Source organism: Cetorhinus maximus, chromosome 24 (assembly GCF_964194155.1).
Source record: "Cetorhinus maximus chromosome 24, sCetMax3.hap1.1, whole genome shotgun sequence".
Classification (NCBI taxonomy): Eukaryota; Metazoa; Chordata; class Chondrichthyes; order Lamniformes; family Cetorhinidae; genus Cetorhinus; species Cetorhinus maximus.
In genome coordinates this window covers 40,178,039-40,202,915 of record NC_135902.1, presented here as the reverse complement: position 1 = coordinate 40,202,915, position 24,877 = coordinate 40,178,039, and the positions used below count along the sequence as shown (strand labels likewise).

At 44.8% G+C, this 24,877-nt stretch overlaps 1 protein-coding gene across 1 annotated transcript in view; it reads right to left on the bottom strand.

Moving 5' to 3' along the window:
- Positions 1–24,877, bottom strand: part of LOC144699829 (E3 ubiquitin-protein ligase rnf213-alpha-like) — a 158,955-nt gene that overhangs the window by 23,870 nt on the left and 110,208 nt on the right. The window contains exons 50-57 of the mRNA XM_078571116.1: positions 17,792–17,903; positions 17,496–17,703; positions 16,120–16,313; positions 15,297–15,422; positions 15,044–15,154; positions 12,839–13,093; positions 8,725–8,803; positions 4,413–4,447 (exon numbers count right to left, since the gene is read on the bottom strand). Of these exons, the coding sequence (XP_078427242.1) occupies positions 4,413–4,447; positions 8,725–8,803; positions 12,839–13,093; positions 15,044–15,154; positions 15,297–15,422; positions 16,120–16,313; positions 17,496–17,703; positions 17,792–17,903 (1,120 nt within the window). The remainder of the gene's footprint in view (positions 1–4,412; positions 4,448–8,724; positions 8,804–12,838; positions 13,094–15,043; positions 15,155–15,296; positions 15,423–16,119; positions 16,314–17,495; positions 17,704–17,791; positions 17,904–24,877) is intronic.

Sequence of the window (24,877 nt, the reverse complement as noted above, 5' to 3'; positions counted from 1 at the left end):
GCTTGCCGGTCACTTTTAATTCCACTGGCAGGGGATAGCCTCTGACTTCATGGGGCGTCAGGTCTTCATGAACAATGTGGCAGATGTGATCTACCGGATCCTGGGACAGACATGGAATGTGCGGCATTGCCTCTCTCTCATCTGTAAATACGAGAGCCTTCTACAGTATACCCTAGGTCTGGCAAGTCACCTCTGTTGTTTGGGTCTCTCCTCCTGACCCTCTTGCTGGCCTTGACCATGCTCCTCAGGCAGGGCCTCCCGCTGGAGCTGTGCTCTCTCTCCCCTTCACCTCCTCCATTGCATTCGGACTCTGACAAAGGCAGCATCGAGTTGTGGATCCATTGTTGCTTGTACCTTCTCTCTGAAATTAAAAATTTAAGACATTAAAGGTTCAGGAGACTGAAGCTCACAATATGAAACCTATGGCAACAAGCGATGGTCTCTAGTGTTCTCTGCCCCACATGCATGGTGCCTGATGCAGCCTTATCCCTGAGAGGCTAGCACACATCGAGGTGACCAAGATGCCATCCCAGGTGTGTAACATCTGAAGTCCAGTGCGGTATGATAAGGTGTAAATGAGCTGTGTAACCTAACGTAGCTCAGTGCTCCAATCTCTGACATGTGGCAAAATAATTAGCAATCAGCTGCTCATGGTCAATGAGAGGATGCCCAATTGGGACATTGTGAATGCCAAATCTGTTGAACACATGACTGGCCTTCATTGATGGAATGCCTTATAGGATGCAGCTGTGCTTCCTTAACTATTGCCTGCATTTCCAAATTTTTCATTCCTGTGTGTAACTCTTGAGATGCAGCGACTATGATGTGAAGCCACTAACTATTGCCTCCAATTACTATCACCATTTCATCAGCAACCCAGTACAGAAACAGCCAAGCCCAAGCACAGGGACTGTGAGACAGCCCTGCACACCAAACTGTGCGTTTTTATCCTCTAGAGCACACAGCCTCACCCCTCCCTGCAGCTGGAGTACACCGTGCTCCCAATGATTCCTCTTGCAACATGCCACTGCACCCCTGGACTATCTCCAATCTTTGACTTCTAACTCTGAGTTGCACATAGCCCCTGGAGTGTCTGTACTCTGTGGCTCCCGGCTGCAAGCCCCAGGCCAAGGACTTTGACTTTCACAGAGTTCACCACTCCCCTGAGGACTGAAGACTACACTTCCCCTCGCAACCCCACTAACCACACCACCACCACCACCCCCCCCACCCCCCCACCACCCCCCCGTGCGACCCATTCATCTTTGCTACACTAAACTCCCTCCTTCCAATTCCAGAGCCTGCATACATTCCCTCCCATTCATACATGTGTTACCCCTTTCACCCCTTTGTTTGTCAGCGTTTCATGTACCCTTGTCGGGCTCCAGCTTTCCGCCTCTCGGGTTTGCCTTCCACTGTTCCCCTCCCTCCTCCACCTCCTTGCCCCTCTGCCTTCCATCGTGGCCCCCGTACCCCCTTTGCACAGCCCTCCTTCCCCATTGCCCGTCGTGTGTTTGCCCTTCTCTCCTCACACCTCTTGCACAGCCTTCCTTCCTCATTGCTCCCCTTATGCTCATCATCCCCACCCTCCCCCCCGCACCCCACCACCAGTCGAAATGCTAATTTTCTGAAAGTGGAGTTCTGCCTGAGTACCGCTGCACTGTGATTTCCTTCCAAACACCAGGGCAGAACAACCCTGCACTCACCATCCCCGGGCGCAATACTGGTCGGTGCCTGAAAGTGCAGCCCTGCATGAGTGCCGCTGCGCAGTGGTGTCCTTCTGGACAACAGCGGCAAAGAGACCAACCCTACAGCTCCAGCAGTGAGGCGTTCCTCACAGCGCTATGACAGATAGGCACTCACCTCAAAGCCACGAGTGAACTGAGGTCCGACGTGTGCATGCCACTCCTTTTCAAACGGGTTTCAGATCGATGTAAGTTCCCGCTGGCGTGACGCAATATTGGAAGGCACCATGAGATTCCAGTAAGCAGCTGTTGCAATGAGCTTTCATGAGATGGTAATGAATGTAAATGGCATTCCCGCCATGAAACAGCAGGATAACTGACCCGCCATCAGGAGAATCGCAAGCTATTTTGAAGCCGGTAGATTTCCGACTTTTAGCCTGTCGGTAGAACCTCCGCTCCCGCCCGCCACGAAACCAGCCACGGGCAGGATGGGAAAATTCCACCCATGGACTTCCTATTCGGAGGAAAGTGAATTTGAAACCAAGTCAAATTTTTCTTGTTGGCCAAGTCGCCAAGTGGTACGATCCAAAGCAGTGGGCCATCGTATCTTGAATGGATTGTAGGATTTAACCTTGTAGGACCACAGCAACACTTAAGCAACCATTGTTGCTAAAAAAAAATGGTGGATCTAACTAAGCCTGGTCACTAAGGTCAATATTCAGTCCACAGGGCTACAAAGTGCTCAGGAGAAAGATCAGATATTGTCCCTGGGACTTGCATTGAATTCGGCTGGAACATATAATTCTATATCTGGCATCATACAAAGTGGGATTGGAAGTGGGTCTGGGAATGAAAAGAAAGAAAAACTTGCTATAGTGACCATCGGTTATCTCAAAGCAATTTACAGCCAATGACGCACCTTTTGAAGTGCATCACTGTTGTAAAGTAAGAAACACAGCGACTTTTATGTGCCCAGCAAACTCCCCCAAACAGCAACGTGATAATGACCAATTCATCTGTTTTTGTGATGTCGATTAAGGGATAAATACTGGTCAGGACATAACTCTGATTGCAGCCCCCATTTCCCCTTTGTTATAAATCGTTGTGATCATTTGAAATTTGACATTCTTGCATTTGTCCGGATGAGGGGAAAACTCCCCTGCTCTGCTTCAAAATGGTACCCTGGGAGCAGCCCTGAGGAGAAGACTTACAAGTGGCAGCTTGGTCACAGAGAGCTCAGGGTCACTCTAATACAATGGAGGTTTTTTGTTAAAGCAATTAGCTGTAATTTCCACTCTATTTTGTTTCCATCTCTGTGATTGGTGAGAAACTCTGAAGCAGGCAAATAGAATGGGGTGGGGTGGGTGGTGATGGGTTACATGGGGAAAGGGAACAGCTGGAGTGGACAGCCTGGCTCACAGTTAATGGCACTGCTGTACAGGTAAAGATAGTTCCAATAGAACAAGAGGGGGTCACTTTGAGTGCTAATTAAACCAGGATTGCATAGCAGATTGCAATGAAAATTAGATTTAGAAGGGAATACTTGAATTCCAGCCCTCACTGAGATCTCACTGGAACTTTGACATTAAAGTTTCTTTAACTCTGCTGGGGCATCTGAAGAAAAGAGAAAGCAAGTTTGTGGAGCTCAGGTTCTGCCCCTTCCTGCTCATGTGTGCTGTAATGACCACAGTCGATGTTAATTGCTGTGAAAACCAAATCCCAGAGGGAAACTTGGCTTAAGCCATACCCTTTTTTTTTGTATTCTGAAAATGAGAAGAAAATATACTGATCTCGGCAGTAGGAGATCCAGTGATACTTCTGGGATTTTAAAAATTAAAAGTAAAAGTTTTATTAGCAAGAATGAAAGAAAACTTGAGCACGCAAGATTGCAGTTGCATAATTAAGTTGCACCTTCCAGGCAACACTCCCTTATAGATGTTTAACTATGAAATCCAATAATAAAATCTAAGGCAAACTGTTGTAGCTTTAATAAAGGCATACCACATGACTTCTATTTCTCTTCCACTCTGCCATGGAACTTCAAGACCTCAGAACAAGACTGCTTGTTGCAGCCATGATTTCTCTGGCTTGACTGGATGGTTGATTCAAACTGCATCTCCTCCCAGCCCAGAGATAACAGCTCCAAGCCCAACAGCAGCTATTTCTATAGCTCAAACAACAAATCTAAAATATCTTTTTTCCCCTTTCATCTCAGGCTCTATTGTTCTCACACCTCATTGAAACTCAGATCCTTCCAAATATAAAATCTTTCATACCTTTATCTTGTTTTCGCTTTCGGGTCAATAAAATAGAATACCCCCACTACTTGTTTACCTATGGAACTCCTGCAAGATGCAAACATATTTCTTGTCACTTCTGACTCCCCTTTGATACCCAAACAAACTCTGAACTTATATTTAAAAAAACATCCATTTCTCACAGTGCCCCTTAGGGAATTAACTGTGAAGCAGCATCAAGAGTAACCATTCACATCCTAACTCATAAAATAATGAGTACCATGTTAATTTAGTATCTTCCTGTAGAGACTAATGTATTGTGTACATAGTTGCATTTTTTTAAAAACTAGCACGTAATGACTGACAATTTAATCCTTCAGCACTGACATCATGAAAATTGTAAAGGCTGTATAAAAGTTATTTTTAATTAATAAGTAGATTGAAATCTTATCTGAGTATTTGAACATAAAATAATAATATGGATTCTTACATGATCAACTGGAATAGCTTCACCACATTGGCATTCTGCATTGAAATATAGAAAGTAGGAGTTGCATCATTAAGAGTGCAGCAACAAAAATAAGAACAATTCAATCTTTACATAAAACAAGTTTCCTTGTTCTGCTCTTATGTGAGCATTTTAAAAGTAAGGTATTAAAAGGCAGCATTTTCCACCATTGCAAATCTCTGATACAATATATACCAAATATTAGCCTTACATTCCTTGTAGAAATGAAAAACCTTGCAACACATTTGCCAGCCACAACATCAGTGTCACTGGTTTGCAGTATGGTGCTTGCAACATTCATTTGTCTATGTCACTTCTGACAGGCACCCAAATATTAGGCAAGGGCTGAGATGTAGCATTATAAAATGCATTGGAAACTGTAATGGCATTAGTCCAATCTCTGCATTCTTAACACTGCTGAAGGTTAAATCTGGACATCATGGAAACGCCTTAACTCCTTTGTAATTGTTTCTGCCCTTCCATCATTTTCTAGCAGCCAAGATATTAATATGTTCTGGCATTAGTATTTGAACTCCAGTAAAATAAAGCTTTGGAATATTCACACTGGAGTGAAAATACCATTAATTATTCGTATTGTTAATAGTTGCCACCCTTCAAGTGAAGGTATAAATCACATATTAGGAATGTCAACAGGATGCCTGTCTTTATAAGAGACTTTTGACCCCAACTCATGTCATTTTATGCTGTGATGACTAAAACTGTCTCCTTTTGGTGATTACCGTCACTTTTGAACAGATGAGGTATCCCACAGGCTGTTCTAATGAGATACAATGCAGTCCTAATTCTCTTAAGAGGAGGAAACATTTTCCTGCCACACCAGAAAACCATGCTTAGCTATATATGTCAATTAATTATTTCCATAACCATCGATTTTTCCAAAAACACAGAAAACAAATTCGAGATAAGAATTTGGAAGACTTGATGCAAATATGATCAGGAGCAGAGTGTCTTTCCAAAATAAATTGAAGAAAAGGATAACTAAATGTGAATACTAACCACCCGAGCTAAGAAAGACAGAGGCAGAGACATCAAAGGATAACACAAAGTTAGTCTCCAGATTTCTACTCTACAAATGTGTCTCTTCAAAATTGCTGAAAAGAGAGATATGTTGCTAAAACCTTTTGTCTTGCACTCATCAGGACACATGCAAGAATGTCAAATTTCAAATGATTACAATTTATATTATTGGAGGAAAGAGTGTTGATTGGTTGGCAAGTTGATTCTGATTGGCCAAGGTGTTGCCATGCAGAAAACAACAAAGAATTATCGGCCCCCCAAGCTCCTGGATAATTAATTAATTAAACATAGATAAATAAACAAACAAATACTTTTTAAAAATGTATCTCTGATTAACAGTCAATTCTTAAAAATCCAGTGAGTCTATTCATGGGTAACAAAGGCTGCTGAACTCACTCTGGGATCTCTACGCCATAGGTGTTATATTCTAAAGCCCATTTATAAAGAGATCACATATAACAAAGTATGATTTAGTTGTACATGAAGCTTGAAACCTTGGGCTATAAGTCAAGCATTAACAGTATTATGGTCTTTATAAAGATTACAACATTAGAAACTGAACTGGACTAGCCATATAAATACTGTGGCTACAAGATCAGAGGCTAGGGATCCTGTGGCGAGTAACTCACCTCCTGATGCCCCAAAGCCTGTCCACCATTTACAAGGTAGAAGTCAGGAGTGCGATGGAATATTCCCTACTTGCCTGGACGAGTGCAGCTCCAGCGACACTCAAGAAGCTTGACTCCATCCAGGACAAAGCATCCCGCTTGATTGGCACCCCATCCACAAACATTCACTCCCTCCACCACCAATGCACAGTGGCAGCAGTATGTACCATCAACAAAATGCATTGCAGCAACTCACCAACACTCCTTAGATAGCATCTTCCAAACCCACAACCACTATCTAGAAGGATGAGGGAACACTACCACCTGGAAATTCCCCTCCAAGCCACTTGCCATCCTGACTTGGAAATATATCGCCGTTCCTTCACTGTCACTGGGTCAAAATTCTGGAGCTCTCTCCCTAACAGCACTGTGGGTGTACCTACACCACATGGACTGCAGCGGTTCAAGAATGCAGCTCACTATCACCTTTTCAAGGGCAATTATGGATGGGCAATAAATGCTGGCCTGGCCAGCGATTCCTACATCCCTAGAATGAATTTTAAAAAAAGAAAGTAGTAGCCAGAATTGCACTGGAACAGTCATATCTGATGTGCCTTCTCAGGATTGCACAAGGCTGCTTTAGACAGTCACATCTGGTGCGTCTTCTAGAGTCTGAAAGTGACGATGGTTGATGAGAAGAAACCAGCTCCCAAGAAGGGAGGCAAGAAAGCCTTAAAGAAACCGGTAGCGAAGGGCGGCAAGAAGCGGCGAAAGTCGAGGAAGGAGAGTTACGCCATCTACATCTACAAAGTGATGAAGCAGGTTCACCCCGACACCGGCATCTCTTCCAAGGCCATGAGCATCATGAACTCGTTCGTGAGCGATATTTTCGAGCGCATCGCGGGTGAGGCTTCCCGCCTGGCCCATTACAACAAGCGCAGCACCATCAGCTCCCGGGAGATCAGGACCGCCGTGCACCTGCTGCTGCCCGGGGAACTGGCCAAGCACGCCGTGTCGGAAGGGACAAAGGCGGTGACCAAGTACACAAGCTCCAAGTAAAACCCGAGAACTGACTGAAAAACACATTCTAGAGTTATAATGGATTGTACTAGCCCAGATACCTCTGACAGTTCTCCATCTGGTAGGGACTAGTGTCTTTCGAAGATGTCCATTCTTCTTAGCTGCATTGAACAGTGTTAAGGTGACACACGCACACTTAAAAACCAAAACCGAGCCCTTTTTTGATTTACAAATTAACTTCTTGCCAGAAAAACATGAATGCATGTTGAAGAGTGTTTCAGGCTTTTCCTTTTCTGTTAGCCCTGTTTCCTGTGTGCACACATTCTAATACAGCCCTTGCTGCCTTAATAACATTGCTGATCTCCTGGCGTCATTGTTTCTTCTACCTCTTATGAAAATGCATTTTGTGAATTTCTGGATTGGCACAGTCAGCGGGTGTAATAGGTAACGAATAAAAACATGTTGCAGCGAGAACCGACAGAAGGTATAGAGTCTAAATACTCCTTGAGCAAAATAAAACCCATTCTATAATTTTTCTACAAAACGTGCCACTGGGGAAACACAACTTTGGCTTGTGCTGATGAAGGGGAGTTTAAAAAAATAAAAACCTATGGGGCTTTTCAGAATATATGGAGGGTGATTTTGATGTTACCCCAGTCATTGGATTGGAGGCATCTAGAACAAGCCCTTCTCCTGCCTGAAGCAAACAGTTGGAAACCTGAATCACTGAGTCAGAATAACTCACCAATTGATTCACTTATGCACTTAAACTGGACTGGGATAGCATCCTGGTGAATCATATAACAGGGGCTATAGATAGGGCTTTAAACTAAAGGGGGGGGGTGCTCGCTACTTGCCGCAGGTTGTATATTTTTGTCGTATAACTAGTATGCTATATCCTGTCTTAAGCTCTAATTAAACTCAACATTCTCACCATATTAATTGCAGTTGTGCCTGATTGATTAGATACTGATAACATCAACTATCTTTCAAAGGTTAAAATTATTATAATGAGAAATTTCTTCACTCAGGGGGTTGTGAATCTTTGGAAATTTGATAGGACAACGGATTGCGGATACACCATCGTTGAGTATATTTGAGACTGGCACAGATAAGATTTTTCATCTCTCAGGTGCAGAGTGGCAGGAAAGTAGAATTGAAGCTTAAGATCAGCCATCCTTGTATAGAATGGCATAGCAACCTCTAGGGGCTATATGGTCTACTCCTGCTCCTATTTCTTATGCTGTTATGTATTTAATTATCTAACAGTTAAATTAAACATACACATCATAGGGTAGGTTTTCCAAGTCCTTTTACACTGCAGGGCAACTCACACAGCAAATGCCTCTTCCATTGCTTCCTGCATCTTTATGACATTTAGACAATCCAGTCAGGGCCCTTACAACTTACTAATGGGCGCTTGCAGCATACAAGGTTACTCAAAATGTATAAGGGCAAGAAAAGTTTAGCCTCGTAACTTATTGTGAAAAGTGAAACATTACTGCCTATGAGAATAAATACATGTTTGACGTACATTTACAAAATACAAGTTTAAGGATTTCACATTTAGATTTAATCCTTTGGTATCATTGCAAATATTTAAAAGCACAGGGATGCATAACACTTACCATACCACGTCACGTTCTCTGAAATCCAGCCCTTGGCTTCATTCCGAAGATCTTCTGGCATGGTTGGTAAGTAAGCATGCTAAAAATTAAACAAGGCAAGTAAACATCGTCACAGTAGGTCAACTAATATTGTATAGATGTTTCAAACTTCAGCATCACTAGTTTCTCCTCTGAAGATTGATATAAAAATACAAATCAAGAAAGAACATTAAAAATTCTGTTCCACTGAATCCCAAGCTCTGACGTATTCACTCTAGTCTCAGGTATAGATGCCAAACTATCTAAAATTTGGAGAATTTTTTTTAGAGCTGCAGGAGCACTCTTGTGACATGAGCAGTTTAATGAGTAAACAAAGAGAAGCACTGTTGCTAAATCAGGTAGGATTATTATTTCACTATTCTTGGAGCTTGTGGATGCAACACCTCAAGTCCTGGTCCTTGATCAGAACAGAATGGTGAACCCCCCTGCAACCCCCTCCACCGTCCCACCACCCACCACTGTCACTGTCAGTTGGCACCCCGGTAAAAAATGGTACTAACATCCCTCTTTACTGTTAGATTGATGTGAACCTGTGTTGGGAGCTTGGGAGGGGGGAGGAGAGTGTAAGAGGAAAAATGATCAGGACAAGTTCATTCCCAATCGTCCAGTGACTTTTCTGGCAGCAATGGAGAATTATATGGTCTAGACTGTGATGCTACTAAGCGGGGAAATGTGCTAATAAAGCAATGGTAGTGGAGTCTGCCCTTATAAATAACGAGAGAGAAAGGAATAAACATTTAGTCCTTCACTGTAGCTTAGAATGTTTAGTGTTGGAGCTTTGCCTTGGATTGGAAAATGTGGAATCCATATGGGTGGAGGTAAGAAATAACAAGGGGAAGAAGACACTGGTGGGAGTTGTGTATAGGCCCCCTAACAGTAGCTATGCTGTAGGACAGGGAATAAATCAGGTGATAACGAGGGCATGTAAAAAGAGCAGTATATTAATCATGGGTGACTTTAATCTTCATGTAGATTGGGAAAATCAAATTGACAGAGATAACCATGAACAAGAATTCAAAGGGCTGAATTTCCCCCCCTCATCGGGGGGGTTGTGCGAGGGCGGGCAGGAGCGAGCGCGAACCTGCGCCGCCATTTTACGTGAGCGGGCCAATTAATGCCCGTCCAGCATGTCGCCCACCCGGAAGCGCTGTGCACTCCCTGTGCGGGCGGGGGGATTCCCTGAGTCGGGGCCTGCGCTCTTTTGCACATGAGGGAGAAAATAAACGTTGAGGGTAAACTAGCAAGTAATATAAAAACAGACAATAAGAGCTTCTTTAAATACATAAAAAGGAAGAGAGAGACCAAAGTCAATATAAGCCCCTTAGAGAATGAGGCTGGAAAAATAATAATGGGGAACCAGGAAATGGCAGAGGAGTTTGCATCAGTCTTCATGGTAGAAGACACTAATAGCATACCAAAAGTACTAAATAATCATGGTGGGGGGGGGGAAATAAATACAATAATTATCACTAGGGGAAAAGTATTAGGGAAACTAATGGGGCTAAAGGCAGATAAGTCACCTGGACCTGATGGGTTGCATCCTAGGATATTAAATAGCTGCAGAGATAGTGGATGCACTGATAGTAATCTTCCAAGAATCCTTAGATTTTGGAAAAGTCCCAGAGGATTGGAAAACTGCCATCATTCAAAAGAGGAGGGAGACAATAAAACAGGTAACCAAAGGCCACTTAGCTTAACATCTGTCATTGGGAAAATGTTAGAGTCTATTATAAAGGATGTAATAGCAGAACATTTAGAAATATATAATCTAATCAAGCAGAGTCAGCATGGCTTCATGAAGGAGAAATCATGCCTGACAAATTTATTAGAATTCTTTGAGGTGGTAACAAGCAGGATAGATAAAGGGGAACCAGTAGATGTAATATATTTGGATTTCCAAAAGGCATTCGATAAGGTACCACACATAAGGCTACTTAATAAGATAAGAGCCCATGGTGTTGGGGGTAGTATATTAGCATGGATAGAGGACTGGCTAACTAATAGAAGGCAGAGAGTTGGGATACATGGGGCATTTTCAGGATGACAACCTGTAACTAGTGGAGTGCCACAGGGATCAGTGCTGGGGCCACAATTATTTACAAATACATTAATGACTTGGATGAGTGAAATGAATGTACTATCGCCAAGTTTGCAGATGACACAAAAATAGGTGGAAGGCAAAAGGTAAGGGTCACACAAAGAGTCTACAGAGGGATATAGTAAAGTGAGTGGGCAAAAAGTGGCAGATGGAATATAATGTGGGAAAATGTGAGGTTATGCACTTTGGCAGGAAGAATAGAGCAGCTGAATATTACTTAAATGGAGAAAGACTGAAGAAAGCTGCTGCACAGAAGGATTTGGGGGACCTCATGCATGAATCACAAAAAGCTAGCATACAAGTTCAGCAGATAATAGGTAATGCAAATGGAATGTTGGCCTTTATTTCAAAGGGAATGGAATATAAAAATAGGGAAGTCTTGCTAAAACTATACATGACATTAGTTAGACTACACCTAGAATACTATGAACAGTTTTGGTCCCCTTATCTAAGGAAAGATCTACTGGCATTGGAGGCAGTCCAGAGAAGGTTCACTAGATTGATCCCAGGGATGGAGGGATTTTCTTGTGAGAGGTTGAGTACGTTGGGCCTGTACTCAATGGAGTTTAAAGAATGAGAGGCGACCTTATTGAAACATATAAGATTCCTAGGGGGCTTGACAGGGTAGATGCTGAAAGGTTGTTTTCCCTTTTGAGAGAGTCTATGACCAGAGGGGATAATCTCAGAGTAAGGAGGGTGCCAATTTATAACAGATGAAGAGGAATTTCTCCTTTCAGAGGGTAGTCAATCTGTGGAATTCTTTATCGCAGAGGGCTGTAGAGGCTGCGTCGTTAAGTATATTCAAGGCTGAGATAGATGGATTTTTAATCAGTAAGGGAATCAAGGGGTATGGGGAAAAGGCAGGAAAGTGGAGTTGAGGATTATCAGATCAGCCGCAGTCTCATTGAATGGCGGAGCAGACTCGATGGGCCTAATGGTCTACTTCTGCTCCTATGTCTTATGGTTTTATGCTGTTATTATCAAAAATCACAGACATTGAGCAGTGGAATCCTTTTCCGGACAGGACAGATCAAAACGATGTATGCTATTTACATATCAAGGATGAGAAAAGCTAACGGGTTTGTGATAATCCTATGATAGGCACAGGATCATAGAGCGGCGAAGTAGGCCTTTCATGTCTCTGCTGGCACTTTTTGAAAAAGCTACTCATTAGTCCCACTCCCTTGTTATTTTCCAATAGACCTGGAAATCTCTCCTTTTTATGAATTTTCCCATCGGTGATTTGGGGGCGGGGCCCGCTCGCCGACGGGAAAATGATGCGGGATGACGTTGGGAGGAACCCCCGACGTCATCCCGGTCCCTTTAAATTTTCAGAAAGGTGGGCGGCAGCAAAATCAGCTGTCCGCCCGCCCACCTGTCAATGGTCAATTAAGGCCAATGACAGTGTACTTAATGTAATTAAAGGCCCTGCCCGTCCAACCTGGGGGGCAGGCCAGGAGCCCCAGCGGGTTTCTGATAATACATGAAACCTCATCCCTAATAAATGTAATGTTATATTTATTAACATGTCCCATCTCGTGTGACATTGTCACATGAGGGGGACATGTTAATAACACTTTTATCTTTCTATTTTTAAAGTTTTTTAGACTGTCACTAATCTCCCTGAGACAGCACTTAGTCTCAGAGCGCACATTGACAGCTGGGGATTCCCTCCCCCCACTGCACAGGAAGTGCATAGCGCTTCCCGTCGGACAGGCCGCTGGGCGGGCCTTAATTGGTCCGCCCACTCAAAATGGCGGCCGGCCCCATTTCGGCGGCGGGGGTCGGCTGTCCACCCGCCTCCAAGCCGGTGGGGCCCGCACGCCCACCAAGGGCAAAATTCTGCCCAGAGACAGGGTTATTCACAGGTTTAATTTACAATGTGAACAGTAAACGGGTATCGGATGACCAAGTGCATGAAGAGGACACTGGCAGAAAATCCCTCAGATAGGAATTGCACGTCTGCGGCTTCCTTACCCTCATTTTTGCAGAGTCGAAAGCAATATTGCGGAGAGGGGATGACAAAACATTTTTTCCACAGATGAACACCAAAGCTGCGTGAACAATTATTTCAATCAAGATGCGCCGTCGGTTTGACTGTGTTGGTGTGATCCGCAGGGAGAATTCCAGGCTTCCTAATTCATTTTTTACCAAAGTGGTGCAGAAATCCTTCAGCGCTGGAGCCTCAAAGAGTTTATTACCCTTAATAAATTCCTGCAAAGTGCCGATTAACTGAAAGATAACACATTTTGCAAGTGAATACATTTGAACCACAGTTTATTTTCTCATTTACAAAATAGGCTGTTAATCCATTAATTGTTCGGTGAAAAATTCTCAGCCCTGAGTGATGGAAATTTCACATGGCATTTCAAATTTTTGTACTCATTAATGGTTCCACATTGGGCACCTAGTGTTGTAATCAAGCCCGACCAGATCATTTTATAAACTTTATATCAGATCGAATCATTGTTGTCATTTAGGCTTTAGGGTTAGGGGTTGGAAATTGGAGTTGTCAAAAATTCTGATACCATCCACAGGTGCTATTTCTATGCTTTATCTCAGAATCTAAGGAGAAATGAAGACTGTAGCAAAACATCGTAAGGTACACCACTTTCTCTTGCGAACTTTAACAGCGCTCATTAAAAGTGCTGCTAATGTCAGCAAAGATTATGGGAGAAGGAATGATAGGAGTGGAGAAAGTCAAGTGGGCCACAGCTTTGCCGGCACCGGGGAATTGAAGTAAGTCTGCATAGCTACAAGAACAAATTTCTCCCCCATTATCTTTTACTATACACACCAGCACTCAGCTATTAGAGAACTTTAATGGTTTAATTTTTGTTTCAGATTGGCATCCAAGAACAATAAGTATGCTAATTTATTGAACTGATGCAGACCTTCAGCTAGCAGAGCATGTTACTGAGCAGTGGCAAAGGTTTACCCTGCACCTAAAATATAAATATATCTCGCTGATGGTGCTGCAAAGTTCTTCAAAACAACGGTGCACTGCGAATCGTTCCAGTTGTTGCTGGAGTGCTCAACACTGACAGAAATTAGCCACAGTCTCCACTGGTGTTCTCTTTTAATGCTGGTCTTCAATACTTAAATTTCCTACTGCCTGTATCCAAGTTACATCAAACCCAAAACGTGCAATACTCAGACACATGGTGGGAAGAAGCCATCTTAAAAATAGTTCTAACAACTGGCTGGTGCGGCGTCACACTTTTGTAATCCTGTTCCTGTTGAGTACAGACCTGTCCTCATTTTATCAAAATCCCTTTAAAACAAATTTTATTTATGGTCTGATTTATGGATGGCTCATCTAGCCATTATGAGCATTCCTGCTCCCATGGTTGTACTGTCCTTCATGAACGCTAATGTTAAATTCCATTATGAATACATGTAAAAGAAAATCAACCTCCACCATAACACAGCCCCCTGGAGAAAGTAATGTTATTTTTGTGGATATCTACTGACCAATCAAATAGATTCCATGATTTCAATGACCAATAATACTACAATTAAATAAGTGCTACATCTCTAAGCAATATACCAAGAGCAGATTAAATTCATTTTAATTTAGAGAAGTGACCAATACCTATTTTCAAGACTAGCAGATCCTCTGTGATAATGCTAATAATAAACAGAGAATATACGTGTCCTGACAGGAAGGTTATACCATCTAATGTACGAGGTGAGTTTATAGAACAAAGGAGCGTTTCCACCTTGATAACCCTTTACTAATAGGTATGAAGAGACTGAGGAAAACGGCCCACTGCTAAGGTGAAGATGTGCTGAACATGGTCTGCCCCTTTAAGGACACAGGCTAAATATCGGAACAGAGAAGATTTATGATTTTCTCCCTCCTCAATTGCCCTTTGGGAAGAAGTGCTTCAAGTAGACATCTCCAGAGGTCAATTAAAGGCTAATTGGTGATGCTGAGAGCTGATGTTTAGGTTGGCTGCTGCTTATAAATCTTCTGTTTCTTCCCTTGGGAAGATCAGAAAACAAAAGAACTCACTGGTTTTCTTCCTTTTCATGGGATTGTTCAACTATGGTTTGCTGTTGGTTTCTTGACTAAGAGATTCTCGCCAATCAGGTGCCAGCGTGATGACATGCTAGACACAAACTATTATAGGTAGAGATTCCCTCTCGGCTGAAGTTATGTCAGAAATTGATTCTTACCTTTGAACTAGCATGCAAACTGTCATCCTCCACTGCAAACGAACATGTTACCTCACGGAAGAATGCCAAGGCCATGTAAACCTGCTGATTACTTAAACGGCACTTTGAAGCCTTTAAGGAGCAAAGTTGTGAAACAAATATTAGTGCCAGCAAAATATGCTGGTGTTAAAAAAAATGGCACAAAACTGCGACAAAGCATTGAGGGTACAGCATTGCTAAACAGAATAAGTAGAAAAGAACTATCTGCAAATACCTTTAACTTGTTTGTCATGCTGCTCACTTGGCACGTCAAGGCTGCCTCAGCAACTGCGTCACGAATGGTTTTATAATGTTGCCCGCAGAAAATAAAGCGATCCATCTGACCACCTGACCAACAACACTGGAAGAAACAACCACTCCACGAGTCAGCATACTAAACAATCAAGGACTAAGGGAGCAAACCTGCACCAAAGTTAAAATCTCTGCTTTTAAAATTGATGGGCAATGATTTCACTAAACCACCTGTTTCTTTTTAGCTTTACAGAAGGTGTGCATCACTGAGTTCCATCATTTCAATTAGAATTGTAGAATTTTACAGCAGAGGAGGACATGCAGCCCTCTTTTCCTCTGCTGGCTCTCTGCCCTTTTCCCACATTCTTTTGAATTTTTCTTTTTACACATTTTTATCCACTTCTGTTTTAAAGGCTTGATTTATGCAACCACTACTCTTTCCAGTAGGGGTTTCCATGACTAAGTAAATCGCTGCGTGAAAATAATTCTCAACCTGTCGCGGTGTTCATTTTGGTGCTGATTTGATACTCATTTGTTTAAAGAAAAATAACTTGTGGTCATACATATATCTCAGCTTATGTTCTATAAAAGTCTATAGTGGTCATTTGTATTCATTAACATTGCAGAATTATGTGATAAAAAAACACATGCAATATTTGCAAAGTATGTTAAAGAGTTTAAGTTCCATTTACAATATTGCATATAACAACAAAGAATTATACACATTTACTTGATGAATTTAATCATTTCTAATAGGCAGCATAATAGATTGATGTGCGCATCTAATTTAAAATTACATGTTTCACCTGTTTTTCAATTATTTTATCTGGAAACATCCAGTGGTTGTCTTTGAGCTGTTGTAAAGTCTGAACAAAATCCATCCCGTACTGGCCATAGACTGTCCTCATCAAATAAACTCGATACCAGTCATTGTCAGAATTCAAACAAATCATTTTTATATGTTCAATGAAATTTGCCTTTATGACTTTGTGCTTCACATCTGAAAATATAATTATATTAAAAATTAGAAATCAAAACTTGAGCAATAATTCAAATTACACAGACCACCATACAGCGAATGTGTTATGTAAGAGTGTAAACAGGGGATTCCTATTCACAAGGAGTGCGTTATGAATAGGACAACATTGTGCAATAGTTAACAAAAAGTAGAGGAACAACGAAACATGACCATAGTCATGTGGTTCAGCTGTAGCATACTTGCTCCTGAGTGGAAGGTCGTGTGTTCAAGTCTTACTCTAGAGACCAGAGTACAAATTTTATGCTGACACTCCAGTGCAGTACTGAAGGAGTGCAGCACTGTCAAAGGTGCCATCATTCAGATGAGATGATAAACCGTGGACCCGTTTGCCCTCTCAGGTGGACCTAAAAGACTGCTCTCCCCAGAGCTCTGGCCAACATTTATTCATCAAGCTATAACACTAAAAAAAAAGTTGTCTTTGTATTATCACATTGCTGTGTGCAAATGCGCTGCCACATTTCCTATAGGGACTACACTTCATAAGTATTTAACTGACTGTAAGCACTTTGGGACATTGCTATAAAAATGCAAATCTTTCTTTCCTTTCTATCTCATATCTGTCTCATCATCTCTCTTACTGAATTACATAATAACTTAAACCCTTTGTACCATATAATACAATTCCAGTTAACATTAAGTAACATACTTAATATCTATATCTGTCTCTACTTCTCTCTCTCTCATATACAGTATATATATCATCCCTATATTTTAGTTGGAAAAAAAACTGACTTAATATAAATATTAATTGAATTGATGACAGGAAGAGGAGGATTTTCACCCCATAGATTAGATAGCTGGTACTCGCCAGTGTTAATACCTTTTGTCATTTGAGAGGGGATGAACAAAAAGGTTGGATCGGTAACACTTCCAGAGAACAGGTCCTGAGTTGCCATGACAATCTCGCCTGGGGTTGGGAGAAATTCAAACACAGCTTACATCCTTTCCAACAGGGAGGGTGGGCATATGCCTGGCTGTGTGAGCTTAGGCCAGTTTCACTAAATTGAAAAGCAGCCAGCCAGAGCAGCTCTGAGAGAGGCTGGAAGCAGAGTGGCTTTTAGGTCCTTTCAGCTGGAGAACAGTTTACGAATGAAGGAGAGTGCTGGGCATAAAATGATTTAAGGTTATTTTCGAATTCTTTACCTGTGCTGTTATGTGATTCATACATCAGTTTAGCTGTAAGAGTGAAGCAGAAACGCAGCCTGGCAATGTTCTGCAAGTATTCTGTGGCATTTTCTTCACAGGTAGCTACCTGGTGTCTCGCAAACCTGCTAGCAAAGCTGCAGTGCTGTTTGAACAGTTCTAAATTGCCAAATCCTCCACTTTGTTCAAAGTGACCACATATCGAATCCTTTAAAGGAAAATGCATTTAAAGGTTCAGAAGCATGTCCAAATCGTCAATGTTTAGGAGCGAGATGGACTTAAGCTCTCCGCGTTACCTCAAAACATTTGATGAACAGAAGATGGAGTTCCTTCAGATCCTCTTTGAAGAATATCTTTTCTTCCAGGCTTGAGAGGTACTTCTGCATAAAGGCTTTTACTTTGTCAAAACTATCGAGAGACGTAGAAAGCATTAGCATCCCAAAATTTTACTCCGTGTTTCATTTGTTATATGGAATTTCATATAATTGAGCCATATATTATTGACACGAGCATCCTTTCCAATGCTTAATCAATTCACCTAGTTCACCTTCCTTTCCCCAAATTATTTCATTTCTTGCGCCCAAATACAATTCTAGACTTGGAGACGAGTCTTCAGATATTATTCACACTGCAAATTTAGTGTCAGAACAAAGTGATTTCTACTTCCCACTGACACTAAACTCGCTGACCCAACTCCAAACTTCAGTGATACTGTCTGGCAGTCTCAAAACTTTATTTTTACTCTTTATTGAGTCTAAACCCATGAGGTGTCTTTGTGCACTTTGTAAACCCACATGTCCTGCTGTTAAATATTTAGAGAACGCTGTTTGAATCCTGCTACATTATACTGGTGTCAATATACCCCCTTCAGGGGGCAGGAGTTGCATCTGTAGCAAGCAGTAAAGGACAACACAGCAATACTCGGGGATTGAAATTCCTTTAGGCCTGCTCACAGAGCATGTGCCTTGACAGGGAGGGCCTGAGGCTGACCAGGAATAATAAGTGAGCAATCTGCTGGCACTTGCTAGGCCCCCACAAGCAGCTCAACTATTTAAAGAAATGAATAATAGGGCATTGCCTCATTGGTAGTGGCCACACAAGTCTCAGGAGCTAGGAGGCAGCGGAACTGCTTGCTTGGTTTTACTGCTACTGGAATAAGCTGAAGTAGCTTTAAATCACTGTTAGCAGAACACCTATAGCGTGCCATTGTGTTTTTGGTTGGGAGTGACAAAAGCGGACAGAATTTGGGCTGCAAAATATGGCTACATGCCGGAGTCCGGAACAAAGCAGGCAGGGTGCCTGGAACCCTCCCCACCTCACCTGAAGACATCATCCCGAGGCTAGCTCCAAAGTGGGCATCATCTACATACAATTGGCAGTCTGTGGATGCCAATCACGTGCCCTGATACAATTGGCTAGTTTGTGGCCCTAGAAATCTCAGCCTGTAGGTAACTCTTGGGTATCAAGGGATTTGGGCGGTGGGGCTGGAGGCAGGTGATGAGGTGACTGGGACAGGGAAGGCAAGCTCCTGCCCCTCTAGCTCCACATTAACACAAGTAAAACATTTTTTTATTTACTTTTCCATTATCGGCCCCCAGCGGTCCCTTTAAGGACAGCTGATTGGGTCAAGGTTGAGCTGGGGAAACTGAGTAGAGCCCCCCCCCAGTATATGTCGAATTTGGGGAAATGGGGGAGGGGAGGAGGTTGTAAAAAGGTGTTTAGCCCATAATTAGCATATTCAAGGGGTCCAACACTTATCTTAGGCGGATACCCCAGATACTTGGTATTTGCCAGCTGCCTATTTGGAAGCTTCTGGGGCAGGTTAGGCACAAGAGATTGCACCAGGAAATTGGTCATCGCCTAGATCATCATGAGAAGGCTAATGTTTATTCAATAAGGTAACTACAGTTAAAAAAAGTGGGTTTTGTTTAATCCCTGGGTGACACGGAATTACTAGATATTGTCACACTTTTGTTCAGCTTCACTGGGAGCGAGAGCTTACTTTCAGAATCACTTTTAACAATGAGCATGAGAAAAATGTCTGGTAAAAGCCTTCAAAGCTTTAAAACATTTTGCACCTTCTGTCAACTTCATGTAACTACTGTTAGGAAATAGAAATATGTTAAGTAAGTTATATTGGTATTTGTCGGGTTAGGAATGTGTTTTAGCTTTAGTGTTTAAGTTTGATTTGTATTTCTGTATCTGTGTGTTAAGGAAACGTCAAGCTGAGTTTTCGTTTCGCTTTAAAAGGTGTCTGCATTTCTAATGAGAGTTTACGACTGCTGGGGAAGTTAAGCAAACACAGATGAAAAAACTGGGCTGTTGCCTAGCAACAGGGGTCCAGGGAGGCAGGCCCCTCCCACAGACATACGCAGAAGAAACTAGAAACAGCAGTTTGATTTGGAAGCTGTTTGAGTTGGTTTTGAAGACAACCACCAGGTAGAAGCAGTCTAGAAGGCTCAGATAGTTCCAAACCAAAGGTGGTTGAAAGTAGCTGCCACCAGAGGTTAGGGCAAAGTGGACAGATAGCAAGTCCCAAGCTAAAAGAAAAGTCCCAGAATCCAGGGAGTGGAACAGGAGAAAGTCCCAAGCAGACCTTCTAGTCAAAGGAAGGACAGGAACCTGGAAAAAGTCCTGTTAAGTGAAATTAAAAGTTAGGGGCAAAGAAAGGCTCCAAGTTTCAAGTTTAAAGCTCCAGGCTGCAACAAGCAGAGTCAAAGTGATATAAAGGCTTGTGAGAAGCCAGAAGGTTCAAAGAGACGGCTGAAGGTATGAAACTCTTTGCTATGGGCATGTGAAGCAGTGGTATACTGTTGACAGCTGAGTCGGTGAGGAAGAGTGTGTGGAAGAAAGTTTGAATTCAGGAAGAGGAACATCAGAAAGTGAGTTTGAAACCCTGGAGGTGGACTCTTGCGGAAGGCGTCTGAGAGAAAGCATTGGTTTGGGAGAAGATTCCAAGAGTGGGGATTGGAAACCTTTGTGTGAAAGCCAGAGTTCAGTGAGACTGGTTGGCCCATGGTGTGACAAGCATCAGGGACTGTTGGGGGAGGAGCTGATGAGAGATCCATAGCATCTGTCTGGGGTGGCATCTGTCACTTGGGCCAGAATTTTTCCGTTGAATTGTGGCAACGGGCCCCGCATGCCTGCGCGTAAAATGTGCGCGGAGGCGTCAGGCGAGCATCCTGATGTCACTGCGCACCATCGTGATATTTCGTTGAGTGGGCACACGTTGATCTCTGATACGGCCACTTAAGATCCTTGAGGCACCAATCGACAGCAATTTTTCGGCGTCAGGAGTTCACATTCAAGGCCAGGAGTGCACATTCAGCCTCCAGGGGAGCCACCTTTGGGAGAAGAGGTGCAGGCACAATGGGCCAACAGGAAGTCCAAGGCAGAAGGGGCCACAGAAGACGCCACTATCCTGCTGCCAGGGTATACAGGCGCGAAGCAGCGACCTCAATATGAGTGAGGTGCAGTGCCGAAGGAGGCTCTGTCTCTCAAGGGAGACAGTCAACTACATCTGTCAGATGATTGGGCCTGAGATCTCCCCTAACCGTGTGGGCGGACACCCCATGCCAATGGCTCTGAAGGTCACAGGTGCCCTCAACTTCTATGCCTGTGGCTCCTTCCAGGGGCCAGTGGGTGATCTTTGCGGTGTCTCCCAATCAGCTGTCCATACTTGTGTCAAACAGGTTACAGGCGCTCTGTTCAGGTGTTCATTGACCTTTATCCACTACCTTTGGGGCTAGGCAAGCCAGACATAGCGAGCCAGAGGCTTCGCGGCCATTGCTGGCTTCCCCCACGTCCAGGGTGCAATAGGCTGTACACATGTGGCCATCAAGGCGCCAGCAGGTGAGCCCGGTGCCTTCGTCAACAGGAAGGGCTTCCACTCCATGAACGTGCAGATAGTGTGATCACAGGATGGTGATTCTTCAAGTCTGTGCAAGGTACCCAGGCAGCTCCCACGATGTCTACATCCTCAGACACTCCCAGGCGCCGGGGCTCTTCAGTGCTCCAGCCCGGCTTGATGGATGGCTGCTGGGTGACAAGGGCTATCCCCTCAGAAGGTGGCTCATGCCGCCTCTCCGCCATCCAAGAACAGAAGCTGAGCAGCGGCACAATAGGAGCCACGGCACCACAAGGGCTGTAGTGGAGCGAGCCATTGGTCTTCTCAAGATGTACTTCCAATGCCTGGACTATTCAGGGGGTGCACTCCAGTACCCCCCAGATCGTGTGTCACTGATAGTGGTTGTATGTTGCGCTCACCGCAATCTGACGCTGTGGATGATGAAGACGTAAACACATTGGCTGCGGCTGCACACGATGAGTCCAGCAGTGAGTCCGAGGATGAGCACGCACAGGGAAATGCTGAGGGGGTAGACGCTTACCCGGGCATACTCCAGGGAAGCAGGGACACCCGGGAGGCTTTAATCCACGAACCTTCAGCTAGCACACCAGATATGGACCTCCAGGACAAGCCTGGGCTGCAGGCTCCATACTCGATACCTCAGTGCAAAATCTGCCTGGTTAGGAACATTAATGTTAGGGCCTTGTTAATAAAGCTAAATGTCCCACAAAACACTCCTAACATTTTTGGAAACCATCCACCTGCAGAAGGAAAGAAGCATCCTCAGCCATGGTGACATGTCTGAATTTAATATTACAACCAAAGCGACTTAAGAAAACAAAATGACAAAGGTGTTAAAAATCACACTGACTCATAAAGACCTCATTGCAGGCCAACACAAAAGCACCAGTGATGAACCCATGGTGTGCCGAAGGTGCCTTATGTTTAATGTTGTTGGGTGCTATGTCTTGGTGCTGACCTCTCGCTAGGAGTGGCATCTGAGACAGCCTGCTCACTCTGCTGTCCTGTTGGCCTCGATGACCTTGGTGGTCGTCCTCTGGCCCGTGGAGCCTGTGCTGGCCCCACCTGGGAGGGAGCTGCCAGTTCCACAGCTGGCATCTCCCCAGTTGTTGCAGCCTCACCAGATGCAATGGTCACTGGGAGAGGGGCAGAGGAGCTGCCGCCCTTGTCTGGAGCGCCCTGAGAGGAGCCCGCAGAGATGACAGGCAGATGCTGCGCCGTGAGGTCGCTTCAGACCTCCCTGCTCACCATGGATGGATGGGCACCGAGCTGGGAAACTTGGTGCCCAGATCATGTCCCACACTGGCACTGACCAGCTGAGGTCAATGCTGATGTGAGGGCTTGCTGGTCCGGCCGCATATCCCAGGAAGCCCTGATTGGTCTCCTGGAGGAGCCTCTCCACGAGAGTCACCACTTACTCCATGGAGAATGCATGGCACTTAGCCATGAGGCTCATTGTATTGGCAATGGTGTGGGTAGACTCCTCCACCACGGACACCAAGACAAGCATAGCCCCAAGTATGTCCACCAGATGCTCCTGCACACCCGGCCGCATTTCCTGCGTTTGCTGTGTTGCGGACGACTCCAGAGGCACATCATCAGCCACCGACTGAGCATGTGCCTGGCCCCCTGAAATCCTCCGACTGCTGGCATCATAGGCACTCGCTGTCTCTGCCAGCTCCTCCAGCGACTGTGAAGTACCCTCACCGCTGTGCCCCGGGACACTAGCCGATGTTCTAATTCCCACCAAGGTGCCAGTATCTGCGCTGGTGCCTGCCTGGCAAAGATGGTGTGATGCTGGTGAGACTTCAGGGCCCTCAGGTGTGAGAGAGGGCCTCTGCTGCTCCTCCTCCCGGCCCTGCTCCACTGATGTTGAAAGGGAGAATAAGGGCATTGAATCAGTTAACGTGGAGACAATGTCAATGTGCAGCCCTGTCCCCCAGATCATCCTTCCGTAAGCAATGGTCAAGCCATGTTGCAAACTTCAATCACTGAACATTCAGCACTGCCATGGCTGTTGGGAGAACAATGGCGACCTCAATGCCGGGCAAACATACCTGCCCGTGGCACCCCAGCCTCACCGACACCGGTGGACCTGGGCACATGGCGCCTCTCCAAATCTAGGGCCTCCTGCTCGAAGCGGCTGAGAATCGCCAACTGTGCCGGGCCGCCGCCAGTCCTCACCCGCTCGGCGGCATTATGTGCATTCTTCTCCTGTAATGGAGAGAAGAGCTTTGATTAGTGCTACTTGTACCTGGACTCTCTTCACGCACGGCCCACCCCAACCAGATTGGGACATTGCAGGGCTCCAGTGCCTCCTCACCCTGCTGCTGTCGAACACTCGCACAAAGATGCTAGGCCTGTCCCCAAACCCCCACCCCCTTGCCCAATGCTGCCTACATCACATTAGGCACCACACGTCTAACCTTCCATAGCAAGGAGGCACAAGCACGTGGAGTGCAGAGGACAGCAGATTGATTGGTGCCACGCCACCTTGAAGCTTCCCTTCCAACTTATCATCACCCTGACTTTGACATGTTCTGGCGTTCCAGCACTGTGGCTGGGTGCAGCTCCTCCAGGTTGCCCCCAAAACAGTAATGTGGATCTCAGTGTACCACATGCTGCGGGGACAGAACCCATCTCTTCACCACCCTCTCAGGTTGACCTCGGCATGGGCAATATCTGCTGGCCCACCCAGCGAAGGACACATGTCATCAATGATACAATGCAGTCATTGCACTCGGAGTTGGGGGGGGTGGTGTGCCAGGGGAAAGCCTACCTGCTGGGTTAAGTGACCAATGCCAACACAGTACTCACCCTTCCTGAGCGCAACAAGTCATTGAAGTGCTTAAGACACTGGATCCAGGTGCGCTGCATCACGTCACGGGAGCTCACCACCTCCGCCACCTCCTCCCAGGCACGTTTGGTCATGTGGAGGGGCCTCCTCCTCCCGTCCTGGGGTATCAGGACCTCCCGCTGTGCTGCCACCTCCTCGAGGAGGGCAGCAAGGCAATCATCAGAAAAACGAGGGGCATGGTGCCCCCTGCCCTACCCTCCTGCCTGGCCTGCTCACCAGCAGCGCTCTGGGGAGCCCTTCCACTGGCCATGATTCACAGCCTTTGAAAGGCCACAGGAGCTTTTTAAAACAGGCCACCAGGTCGCCATTGGACCCAGCAGTCAATACAATCCTACCACCGCCCGCCCACTCCCGCTGTCCTCGGGAGCCACGATTCACGCTGGACGGGCCTTAATTGGCCCACCCGCTTAGAACGGTGGCGCGGACTCAATTGTGGGCGGCGATCAGGTCCGTGCCCGCCTGCTGCTGCACAGCCTGCCCAACAGGCAGAAAATTCTGCCCTTGGTTTCAGGGTGTGGTGTGTCTGACCACAGGTTGCCAACTGGTTTACATGGACTGTACTTACTGAGCATATTAGAGTATATGTTTGTAACTTGTGTTATCCTTACAAATCTGTATTTATCTATAATGGTATAGTTGTGGGTAAAGGAGTATTGT